Source organism: Nanorana parkeri, unplaced genomic scaffold, assembly GCF_000935625.1.
Source record: "Nanorana parkeri isolate BGI_ZX_2015 unplaced genomic scaffold, ASM93562v1 scaffold85, whole genome shotgun sequence".
Lineage (NCBI taxonomy): Eukaryota > Metazoa > Chordata > Amphibia > Anura > Dicroglossidae > Nanorana > Nanorana parkeri.
The window spans coordinates 41,666-55,015 of NW_017306353.1; the positions used below are offsets into that span (position 1 = coordinate 41,666).

General features: G+C 46.2%; 1 protein-coding gene across 1 annotated transcript in view; it reads right to left on the reverse strand.

Annotated features, from left to right (window-relative positions):
* Window positions 1-13,350, reverse strand: part of LOC108783703 — a gene marked incomplete at its 3' end in the record, with an annotated part of 149,993 nt that overhangs the window by 30,650 nt on the left and 105,993 nt on the right. Inside the window, exons 5-6 of the mRNA XM_018552332.1 lie at window positions 6,437-6,477; window positions 248-368 (exon numbers count right to left, since the gene is read on the reverse strand). Of these exons, the coding sequence (XP_018407834.1) occupies window positions 248-368; window positions 6,437-6,477 (162 nt within the window). The remainder of the gene's footprint in view (window positions 1-247; window positions 369-6,436; window positions 6,478-13,350) is intronic.

A 13,350-nucleotide genomic window follows, 5' to 3' on the forward strand; every position in this document is an offset into this window, starting at 1 on the left:
ATATATACACATTTTTTGAAACATATTTCTCTATAGCGTCCTTACATACAAGGAGCATTTCTCAGAATCTCCTGTCCAGGCCAAGATATCCTACAGCCAACAGAGCAGACATACACAGCCCAGCATTAATATAAATACTGCAGGAACCCGGCACAACCTCTAATGCCTTTTACAAAGTGGCTTATTGTGTAGCTGTATGTTTGTGCCTTATGTAACTAAAGAAGCATCCGAGCAAAAGGGGGGTTACGCAGATTTCTGAGTCATCCCAAGCCTGGCGGTTGTTGGGACACTTTTCTGTAGGGTAGCAACGGGGCGAGTCGGAACAGACCGGAGGCAGTGTGAGGGCGGGAGGTCTACGGGAGTCAGTGCTGAGAAATAAAGCGTTCATTCCTGTGGTCAGACCACAGATGAAGGGAGAGAAATGGGGGGTCGACGTTGGTTGGTATTGTGAGCTCTGTACAAACACCTCACACTTTGCGCTTTCTGTGCTGCAGAATATGATGCGAGATCCCTGCAAAGCCGAGCTCTAATGATCACCGAGATGCGCCGGCTAATCATGGAATTTTCCATCTCAGCGGCAGAGCATGTCCCTGTGTATATAAGCTGTATATAGGATACCTTTTCATTGTAACATATGTCAGTGTTCTTTTGTTGAATGATTATCTAACACGGGTTACCAATACAGTTATGTAATAAGAATTACAAAAATTGATTCATTGAGACCAATTCTTTAGAGCTGTAACCCTACCAATAATATCCAAGCAGTGAGCCTGATTACACTCATTCATTGCAGCTCCCAGAGGGATGTGTCATGCGAAGGGTCAATGCACCCAAAATTGATATTTCAGATGTCAGTGTATGCTGAAGAGTTCAGAAACCAGTCACAGCCCTGGGCAGTTCAAGCAGAGCATGAGATTAAACAAAAAAGGAACAGAGATCTCCTTGAGTGAAAAACGCTCGTCAAAATGTTCAGGAGATCCAGAGTTACAGGCAGCTGAAGTTACATCCAAATCTGTTTCTATAGAAGTTGGCCATGCCCTGTTCCTCTTTTAACCAGTTGACATCCGCGGTGTTAAACCCCCTTCCCATCCAGACAACGGTCGGCAACCCGCAAATGCAGCAGTGCCGTCCGTCCATTTTTTTACTATGGGCGGACGGCAAGAGGTTAAAGAGAATATTAGCGGTCCTTTAGAGCAGTGGTTCTCAACCTGTGTAACCTCAGGACCCACATTTGTTCTTGGTCATTAAGTGGCGACCCAAGTCTCACCGCACGGTACCACACTTTCCAGTGCAGGCGATCGAACTGTGGACAGGAGCTCCTTTTGGGGTGCCATTCAAATGAATGGCAACCCAAAGCACCTCCCACACCAGAACGCATGGTAGGTGCGATTGTGTGGTACAGTGCGTTAATTGCACGGGACTGTGTGTGATTGTGTGTAGGGATGCACAGATACTTTTCGAGTACCAGTGCCGATACTTGGCATTTTCATGAGTACTACCAGGCTTGCAGCGGTTGCAGCGGTTGCAGCTGGGACCGGGCTCTGGCTCTCCGCCACTGTCCTGAAATCATTAGTCTGTATTGTTTTAGAAAAAATGTCACATGACAATAAACAAAAATGTATCAGTACTCGTACGTACTCGGCAAGTATCAGTACTCGTACTCGCAAAACTGGTATCTGTGCATCACTTTATTTATATTTATAAAAACAAAATCGTACATTAAAACAGAGATGTACAAATCCCGGGAGCTCCGTGTGCTCCTTACAAATGACAGCGGCCTCCTAATTTTTGAATTTTTCTCTAGTGTAGTCTTGGAGCTCAAAAGTATCGGTACATGTACTCGTACTTGTACCGAGTACTGTACTTGGTATCTGTGCAACCCTAATTGTGTGAATGGGCCCTCAAAAACACTGACAGACACACACAACCACAGATGCAATCTCACACATTGACAGACATTCTCACACACTCATACACACTCCAAAAAAGATTTATTTCTTTTTTTTTAAAGATCCACCCAGTCTCTCTACCTTATGAGAACTGAAGTGAATCCTCAGCCTGGGCTAAAGTGTGGGCTGCTGCGCTGTGACGGAGCTCCATCCATATGTGCATTGCTTGTACAGTTCTCTTGCACGTCCTGTAGAGGTGCCGGGAGCCAGAATGTGATATCACACCGGTCCAGGGACCACTATAGGGCACATGAGGTTGCTGTAAGCAATGCAGGTATGGATGGAGCTCCCACTTGGTCATACCCTCAGCACTACCCACCTCAAGCTGACACTCGGCACTGGGCAGTATATTTTGAATGGCTGCTTGGCGCGAGAACTGACAGTGCTGCGCTAGGGGGAGGCTATTCTACCTTCTGAGGTTTGTGAAAGGTTTACTGTATTGATCTCCCTCTAATGGAGATGCAGAAACCCGCCGTGCCAGCCCCAGGGCCCACGTGGGAGACAGCGGAGCCTGGAAAAGCTGGCAGTGATGGTGGGGCAAAGGAGGCACCATACAAGCAAAAGGGCGGCTCCATAGGCGCCCGAACGCTTGTATGTGACAGCCATCGCCGTGATTTTGGCATAACCATTTCAGGTTCCCATCGTTTATATAGCGGTTGAGCCAGCTAACAATTTCATGTCATTTGGAGCTCCTAAGGCAGGAACAGAGGCTGGAACTATGTGAAAGAAAGCTCATTGCCAAGCAGCTAGTGGGTGACTAAGCTAGCTGACTCCACCTATATTTAATTACTACTTGAAGGTGGACAGACCCTTTGGGGAAGAACAAAAATGATACATAGAGCCAAATACACACCATGTTCAAAGCTCAGTTGGGGACTGCTTCAGCAAGAACCTGTGGATTCTTGCAGCAGGAATCCCAGGTGGGTCCGTACAGATACGGCTGCTGTGCTCATTCAAGTTAATGACAGGCTGACAGAAGCCACATTGGTCTATAGCTATCCACAAGTAATAGTACATGGAACAATTACCTGCGGATCGGGAGAGATGCAATCTCTCTGCGTCCAGGGGTAAGCATCTAACCAGATCCACAGGTAATTGTTCCATGTATGATTACATGATAGCCACGGACAGATGCAGGTGCTGCCAGCCAGTCAATAACTGGAATGGGCACAGCAGCCGCATCTGTATGGTCCCACTTGGGATTCCTGCCACAGGTTCTTGCCACAGCAATCCCTAGCAGCAGCTTGTAATGCCATGTGCATAAGGCATAACTCTGAAACAATTTGAAGTCCACTGATATTCCATAAATATTATTAAAGTACTTTAACACATACAGTATATTCCAGGCATCCATGGATTGTGTGGTACCTGTGCCAGAAGACACGTGACATCACGCTCTAGGGTGTTATATTGGAGATGTTAACAGGTCCTTTTCTGCTCCTTGTGTGGTGCTGTCACCGTGGTGAAAAAGGCTTAGAATGCCACACATAGTTGGAAACAATGCCGTGTTCAATGAGCAGGAAATGATCTGAAGCAGTGTACCATGGATACGATAAGAAGGGACTTCATTATTAAGCACACGCCACTGCCAAAGTCTTAACATAGCACATATGAAGAGGTGAGTCATGGAACAGTAACTTCTCCTTTAATGGTTCTAGCTGCAGGGGATCCAGAATGAAGATGTTCACAAGGGGTGACTGTCTACTAAATGATCCGGGATCAATATTGGAACATGCAGCTTCTTCTTTTTCTTTATTTCTATATCTATAGCACTTGGGAGGTGAGGCAGCGACCTTGGGCATACTCAGTTGAGCCAACTAACCTACCCGCATGTCTTTGGTGTGTGGGAGAAAACCCACACAGGCACTGGGAGAACATGCAAACTCCATGGACATAGCGCCTTGGACAGGGTGTGCACTGAGGACCCCATTGCTGCAATGCACAAGTGCTAACCAATGCTGCCCAATCCCATACTTTCCAAGCTTCTGAGATTAGAAAGAAGGACACCTTCCAGCGCAATGTATGTAGGCAATGGACACAGCCCTGCCATGCAACCAGTAATGCGGACCGTTAAGAATTTATTTGACGAAAACCCCAAATTGTTTGTTTTATTCTACACCATTACTTTTCCTTAATACTCTCTTTGCTAAATAGCAAGCAAGATAATTAAGAAATAGGATGGAGGTTTTAGTTTAGAACAGGGGTAGGAAAACTGTGATACAACTACAAATCCCATGAGGCATTGCAAGACTCTGACAGCCACAGGCATGACTCCCAGAGGCAAAGGCATGATGGAATTTGTAGTGTGACCAGAGCTGGAGGCCCAGAGTTTGCCTACCTCTGGTGTAGAACAACACTTTTGGTAGTTAAAGGGAACATTTTTATAGATTTCTGCACATCAAACCAAAAGGGGGACAACTGCGATGGAAAGAGAAACAGAGGGGTTTGGTTCCAAAAGAAGGACAGTCCCTCCAAATGAGGGACAGTTGAGAGGTATGAAATCCATGTACACAGATTTCATACTAAGGCATTCAAATAGCACACAAGCAATTCCCCAAGCACCCATCAGAAATTGCTGATCAAAAACCATGGTCCTTGTCTATGCATTTCACTTTAAATTCTAAATAGTAAAATCCATAATTAAACAAAACAAAAAAATATGACCATCCGCTACCCCACGCTTCACTTTTTTGCCCATTAGCAGTAAACTAAATGATTCGAATGTTTAATGCCAAACGCCACGTCTCCCAGCCTGGCCGAAAGCAGGTGGAAAGCAAGACTTTCGTAAGGATCTGCAACTCAAGTATCCATGTGCTTGTGATTTCCAAGTTCTCAGCTTGTGGCTGACCATCTGTTACTCTGTCTAGTTGCCTTATACGAATGTAGACGAACATTTCCTGAGCACATCTTACTTTATATACCAAAATATATAGGACAAAATTGTTACTAGAGACCACAAAGCAAACAGCAGGAAGAGCACAACAGAAGGGATGCATGGGCTACAGGTTTTCATGTAACAGGAGATATACTCTGCACACGGAGCACATGCAGAACATGCCCAACATTGATGGAAAGAGAAAGAAGACAGCAATGACCAAGGACATTCAGTGGTGTGCAGAAAAAGGCAATGCTAAGCACTTTGGTCTTGCGGAGCTGACAACCCTGGCTCAATTCCCACCAGATGATGCCATATCTGAATGGTGCTTGTGTGTACTGCAAACATTACCTCCCAACTTTATGAAATGTCAAAAATAGAAACATTATAGCACAACATATGTAGGAAAAGGACAAGCCCCTACCACACCTCCAGTCATGTGGACTATGAGGACTAATGTGCAAAACATTATGGGTTTAACCCAAAATTGCTCTTATTCATCACTATATTTTTGTTCTATTTCGGCTTTTCAAAAATAACAAATTTAAAAATGTGAAGATTAGTAATACGTTTTAGTGCAGTAAAACATTTAATAGTTAAATCATTTGTTTGTTTTAGACATCTGTAAATTAGACCAACAAAGAGGGACAAGTGAGGAAGGATGAGGGACAGACGGATTTGGATCCAGAAGAGGGACATTCCCTCCAAATGAGGAACAGTTGGGAGTAGTGATGAGGCTGAGCTTGGTGTGAACCCAGTTAGCCCAAGTTCACCCAAGCCCACTCAGAACTCTGACCGCCACCCCCTGCTCCCAACCCATCAGTTGCGGGGAGGTGCATTCCCTTGTCCCGCAGCTACCCATCACAAAGGGTTGGGGAATGCCCCCACTGCAACTGCCATCATGGATTGGGTCCGGAGGAATGGTGGCGATCAAAGTTTTGAGCAGGATTGGGCAAAATCAGGCACACTGATTAAGCCCGGCCTCACCTCTAGTTGGGGACTATCTAGTAAGCTTGCCATACACATCTAGTTTTTCCAAATTCCGCCCGCAAGCTAAACAAAAAAGAAAGTTTGATTCCCCTATCCACACTAAACGGCATGGATGGAGTAATCTCCCATTGACAGCTATTGTATTCAAGCAGCCACGGGAGCTGCAAGATTGGCTGCAGTCACTCTTGGCCCATATTTTTCCTCCAGGCTCCATTGATTTTTGTGGAGCTGGTGGGGCCAACAGGGCCACCTGGTGCTCAAATTTCAGACAATTCACAGGAGTCGGACAAAATTTTGGCCATGCACGGACATTCGGCTAACTGGCTCTTATTTGTGTGTGCGTATGTTGTAGGTAGAATCTTGCACCGTAAGCTAGTTTAGCGCCAAGGTCTGCTATATAAATGAATATAATAAATCATTTCCAGGCAATTTTCTTTTCCCCACGCAAAAACCTTTTCAAGGGAAAAATCAGATCTACAAAGTCATCCGCAGCACAAGTAGCACGCTCCTGCTGGCCGGAGCTGTAAGACTATATCCCAGGTTTATCCTTGTTTCTATTCAGAAATAATCAGGTGGCAGTAACACAGATAAACACATGACAAAGCGAAGAAGGAGATCTTACCTTGGTGTTTGAAATTCTTTCCGGTCCGCTGACCCCAGACTCTGTAAGACAAGAAAGATCCTTTTAGATATGGTGTGTATGGAGGATGAGGAGGAAATTCCACATACATTCCTAACTTGAGAAAGGATTAACTTAATGGTTCCCAACATTATTAGAGGGAAACTATACCCAATTTTACCCCCCTTCTGCTGACCCTAACATACCATGTATTTGGCACATCGTGAGGCCCTCTGATAAACTTAGGTGGAAGCATGGACTCAAAGCAATGACATCAACGCATCAGAATCCCTGGGCAGGTGACAGGTTCCGTGATAACGTGCATGTATAGATCAACAGTGTTTGCAGTTTTAACACCAAGGTCATTAATCTTACATACTCTTAGGGAAATAATAAACAGGCATAGAACAGGTCTTTCATTTACATCGTGAACATAGACTATCACAGTACATCTGACATCGCCGGCCTCGCCAATTCAATTCTATGCACTCTGGCCTTGCACAAATCATGAGTGGCTTTTCATTATCAAGACATTAGCTAGGAACACTGCTTGGGAGAAATCAAGGCTGTGCTCATGGAAACCTATCATGAGAAAAACATAAAAGCCGCCATTGATTAGCTCTCCATCTGAAAATGCTATTTGCTTGGCTTTTCATGTTGACCCACTTGCTTTAAAGTTGTATTAAACTCTCAAACTATATTACAATAATGAATCCAGATAAATCAGATATACATTGCCCAGCAAATTATTTCTTTACATTGTTGCCCAGACACTTACACGTCATGTTTCAGAACAGCCGCAACTCTCTTAGCTCAGCTTCCCTAAACTTCCTGTCAAGTACAAGATCACAAGGGACAGTACAGACTCTAGCAGCCGTCCATCTACTAGACTGAAGAAGGGAGGAAGGATTAGAAGGGAAGCAGAGAGCAGGGGTGTCCCGAGGCCAGGTGTCACCAAGAGCGGAGACCGGGTGACACCCCACCGTGACGTCATCACGCACGAGTGTGATGTCACTACGCGCGTGCGCTATGATGTAATCGCACATGCACGCCCATCTAATTGGAGCCTGCCGCCGTCCTTGTTAGTTATGGACGCCGGCAGAGAGAGGAAGGGACGGGTTCCCTCCTCTTTTCTGACACTGTCGGGCTCTCAGTCCATGAACGAGTGCCCGATTTTTTAGAGTGGGTGACTGTCAGTCATTTTGGTGCCACCCCTCCAATGGTGTCACCCGGGGTGCGGGCTGCACCCCCCGCACTCTCCTTGTGACGCCACTGGCAGAGAGCAGGGGGCTGGCTTGCTTGCTGTGCCTGTGTGCTTGTGGAGACACACACAGCTTACTAGCACACACAAGAGTGGCTCCATAGCACCCACCCTAAAACAGAATATCAGGGCCAGTGCTCAGGGGACCAGCTGATTCTGCAGGAAACTAAAACTTTTAAACATCAAGGAGCAGCATCCATTGTAAGTGATTTCATAAGCAACATCCTCAATACCCTTCCAGACTGGCCTGAAAACCACAGTCCTTTTTTTTACATCTCATCCCAGCAGGTGACCATTGGAACACTCACCAAGTAGAAGACAAAAACAGCATCCGTGTTTTTCTAGCCCTGTCGTCAGACCATTCATTTCCACAAAAATCTCCCAATAAGATCAAATGTGCATTTAACAGATTTTATGCCTATAAAAAAAAACTTGTGCAGACAGCCAAAAGCCCTGGGACTTCTTTTGGACATGTTTGTGATAATGCAGCGCCATCCGCATGTCATACCAGCACCCATCTACCTTATGGGATTCCGGTCAGGAGTGCTGTGGATTACACATTACTGATTACCCTACGCATTGACACACAAAAACGTGTGGTCAAGAATCGTGTAAAGCTCACAGCTTCATTGTAGGGCAGCCCATTGGAATGAATGGCCTGTCCTGCACTAGCGCACAGCAAATGCAGCAAAATGTTCATAAATGTGATACTCATTCATACACGCCGCAAGTCTGAATGGGGCCTAATGGGGGCCATACACAACTCAATAAATGAAAGTGATGCAACAGATTTAAGCGACAATAGGTCATGGGGGACTATCCTTCAATAGACCAATAACAATACCCCTGTGGGGGGGATTTCTCTCTACTTCCTGCCCTGGGAACTTTACAGAAAGTAGAAGGAAACATCTCTAAAGTGAGGGCAAATCCCTTCTTAAACAGTTGTCCCCAGAGGCATCCCTAGCTTTTTTGATGCCTAAGATGGGGGGGATGCAACATCCCGCTGGGCCTTTTGTCCTGGCAACTAGTGACATCACTGGTTGCCAGGAGCTCAGCGGGATGCCGACAAGAGCATCCCAGGTTGCTAAGAGCTGGGAGGAAAGATGTGTATGGCCCTTACACTTCTCCCCACCGGTTCTTAGCAACCTGGGATCCTCTGGTCGGATAAGGCCCCCCCCAAGCCAGCAGAGGCAACAGTCTCAGGGTGCTATAGGGACAGCCCTGTTTGCCACCACCCGCAATATTTCTCCTCCCCTCCTGTTTCATTTGCAACTGTAAGATTTGGGATTGCTCATCAGTTTCTGTGATAATGGTCACCAGTACTTATAGAGTGGACAAGTTTCCCCAACAAAGGAACATACAGCAATAAAAAACAGAAGCCTTCCCTACTCTCCAGACAATCCAAAGCTAAAAAAAGTGTGCCTTTACCTACAGTTTAAATGTCATTTTGAAACCCTCGCTATAACTGAAGGACAAGTTTAATGGTACAAGTTCTTGGAAACTCTTGACAGGTATTCTAGTCATGCTGAGATGACTCCTGTCTGTAATGTCAAAGGTCAGTCTGGATACCAGTCTGTCAGACAAAGCCTTGACAGTATTATTTGTCTCCCTGGGGAAGGTACATTGCCCCTGAGGTATTCCAACCCTGAGGCCCTTATTATGCACCTGCAGAGCTACAGGAAATTCAGCGGATTACTACTCATTGTCAGACAAAGGAGAACTAATTGGGAATTAGTTGACACTTCTTTATCAGCACCTACTTCTCACCTCCAGCTCCAAGCACACAGCAATCAGTGTGTAAATGATGGCGCTGCTCACACAACAGCTCACATACCAGGAACCATGTGGATAAGGAGTTAACCTTTGACTCAGCAAGACAAGGGGGCTTCCCTGCCTAACACATCACGACTTTCCGAGACCTACAGAGCAGAAGGAGAAGCCGTCCAACTTTGTAACATTGTGAAATATAAATGAGCGCTCCCACTAGGAGGACTTGGATTCAGCGCAGTCATTTTAAATATACTACAACTCCTTCTATTTAAAAAATGTTTATGGTGCTCCCATTCTCAACTGTATGAGGCATATTAATGAGCACTTCTGATCCACTTCTGAAGTATCCAAGAAAAGATCAGCACTTCCACTTAAAAAGTAAAATCACTATTTATTTCTTCTCCTAAAAAACAAGAAAGCTGAACACTTTGGGAATAATGTTTTATGGATATTAACATTGGTCCAGCTTGGCTCCTTACAAGCAGGGCCATCCCTATAATGAGGCATCTCATTGGATCACGGGTGCACACCTGCCGCCCTCTTTATCGGCAGAGCATCCCAGGGTGCTAAAAGCTCTTAGCAATCTGTGACGCTCTGGGCGGCATGCCACCCATCTCACTGACTGGCAGTTGTCCTACTCTGGCTGGTGTCCAGCCCAGTGATGTCAGTGAGCTGGGCGGGATGACGTTGTGCACCATGAACCACCCCATCTCACCTCCCTCCGGAACCCAGAATGTCCACCACAAGTCGCCAGCACCGACCGATCTCTAGGGATTCCCTTGCTTACAAGTGTCCATATATGATCTCCATGGGCCTCTGGGGATTGTGAAAAAGTAGTTCACACATAGCTGCACACTTAGCTGCCGGTGGGCATCTTGGTGATGGATGCCGGCAAAGAGAGGAGGAAACATTTACCTGGAGGGATAAGCTATGCCGCCAGATGCCCTCCTCTCTGGTGCAGTCGTTGGGCTCTTGGTCCGTGACCGAGTGCCCAACTCTTCAGAGGGGGGTGACACCAAAATGATTGACGGTCCCCTCTTACGGTGTCACTCGGTGCAGGCTGTACCCCCTTGTAACACCACTGGTTCACACTACACACAATGATAGCTGTGATCTTCACGCTGTGGCTCACGTGGATTCCCCTCTACACAATGAGCAGAGGCAGTCACTTGCCCAGCAGTGCCCCTGCTGCACTGAAATCCCAAGCAGTGTTTTCAGATCTGGCTCATGCAACTCAACTATATAGAGCAATAGCAATTCTATTAGCATGTTTAAAGGGATATTGGAGATGTCCATCTGCAATGTTGCAAACAAAGAAAAGTTTGGCTTCCTGGTTCGTACCCGTTCCTCTCTGGTTAGCTTGAAACAGCCTTACCCGTACAATTTTGTTGTGAGGGTTTCCTATATCATGTTGTCTACGGTACCTCCACCACTGAGTGCGCATCTTCAGTGCATTGGCTAGTGAGGTACTCTGTATGTGTGTAGGGTGGTTCTAAATTGTCATTACATGTTTCTGATTTCCAAAGAGAAATGATCCTTTGATTGTGAATGTACTTAGGCTGCATACACAATTGCTAATGGGGTCAATTGGAAGAGCCTCACAAATTGCTTGTGAGACTCATCTCAGTTGCAAGTGAAAATCGCTAAACAAAGCAAGGATATTGTAATTGGACATGCTGCATTTACCTGCAGACAATCGCCCCTGGACACAAACTGTTTGCAACTTGTGAGACTCACCCAATTGGCCCTATTTGCAAGTGTTAATGGAACCTAAAGGTATCATTGCACTGGTCAGAGTTTGAATGCCTCATAGTTGCCAGACCATTTGTAAACCTGGGAAGAAGGAGGATGGAGTGTACTTGTTTTTTTTTCCAAAATTCACGCTGCACGTTCCCTGACTCGGGAAAAAAACATTGCAGGGAGACAGAATAGCATAGGGAAAGGATAGAAATAAAACAGAGTAGGATAGATTTGAAAACAACGAAGAAAGGACAGAACCCATGTCAGCTTCTATCCCGACTCTACCAATAATAATTAGCATTGTCATTTCAGTCAGTGTTGCTGTTTTTTCTTAAGCCACATTCACACTTGCAATTGGGGCCAATTAGGTGAGTCTCAGGAATTGCTCCGTGTGGCTAACGTAAGCAGCTGTGGACGGGAAGCTATGTACAAACCGATGACAGCTGACAGCACCTGCAGACATTCACATGTAACTGGACATGCTGCAACAAACTGCGGACAATTGCCCCGGGCACAAACAATTTGCATTGAGGGGTGACTGTCTGCAGGTAATCGGACAGGCTGCAATTACCTGGGAACAAAAAGGAGGAAGAAGCGTGATGACCTAGCGCAGATAAATGACCTAGCGTGATGACCTAGCGCAGATAAATGACCTAGCGTGATGACCTAGCGCAGATAAAAGGTGGTAGAGCGGAGTGGTGTAGAACGTGTGAGATGAATATACTCACATGTAATCAGGTGGATCTGAGCTTTGGGAGAGGGGCATCACTGGTTGCCAGGGGCTCAGCGGGATGCCGACAAGAGCGTCCCAGGTTGCTAAGAGCGGGGTGGGGAGATGTGTTTGACCCTTATATAAATATATTTTATCCAACTGTTGATCTCCATGTCACCGTATTGGTAGTCGCCCACCTGAAGTTCAACATATCAAGCATCGCACCACCTCCAAAGAGACCCCTAACTCCCAAAGCTCAGATCCACCCGATTTCATGTGAGTATAATCATCTCACACATTCTTCACCCCTCCACTCTACCATCTTTTATCTGCGTTAGGTCCTCGCGCTTCTTCCTCCTTTTTGTTTCCTCTTTAGTACAAACGTTGGACACCCCGGTCCGCACACACCAGGAGCAGCACACCAGCATTGAAACCAATCCAAACCTAGCGCAGATAAATGACCTAGCGTGATGACCTAGCGCAGATAAAAGGTGGTAGAGCGGAGTGGTGTAGAACGTGTGAGATGAATATACTCACATGTAATCAGGTGGATCTGAGCTTTGGGAGAGGGGCATCACTGGTTGCCAGGGGCTCAGCGGGATGCCGACAAGAGCGTCCCAGGTTGCTAAGAGCGGGGTGGGGAGATGTGTTTGACCCTTATATAAATATATTTTATCCAACTGTTGATCTCCATGTCACCGTATTGGTAGTCGCCCACCTGAAGTTCAACATATCAAGCATCGCACCACCTCCAAAGAGACCCCTAACTCCCAAAGCTCAGATCCACCCGATTTCATGTGAGTATAATCATCTCACACATTCTTCACCCCTCCACTCTACCATCTTTTATCTGCGTTAGGTCCTCGCGCTTCTTCCTCCTTTTTGTTTCCTCTTTAGTACAAACGTTGGACACCCCGGTCCGCACACACCAGGAGCAGCACACCAGCATTGAAACCAATCCAACGGGAGTAAGAGCGTTCTCACCAACTGGACCTGTCCTTTGCATCTTTTTACACATATGCAATTACCTGGGGATGATCGCCCCTGGGTGCAAACAATTTGCATCCAGGGGTGACTGCAGGTAATCGGACAGGCTGCAATTACCTGCAAGTGATTGCCCCTGGGTGCAAACAATTTGCATCCAGTGTTATTGTCTGCAGGTAATCAGACATGCAACAATCAGACATTCTGCAATTACCTACGAGTTATCGCCCCTGAGTGCAAACAATTTGCATACAGGGTGGCTGTCTGCAGGAAATCGCTGCATGTCAGATTACATGGAATATGTACATGTCTGCAGGTGCTGTCAGCTGTCACTGCTTTGTACAGCATTTCCCACAATCAGCTGCTCGCATGAGTCTCACGGAGAAGTTCCTGATACTCACCCAATCGGCCCAATGGGGCCTTACTTCCTGTCTAGTCAAAGTGTTGTCA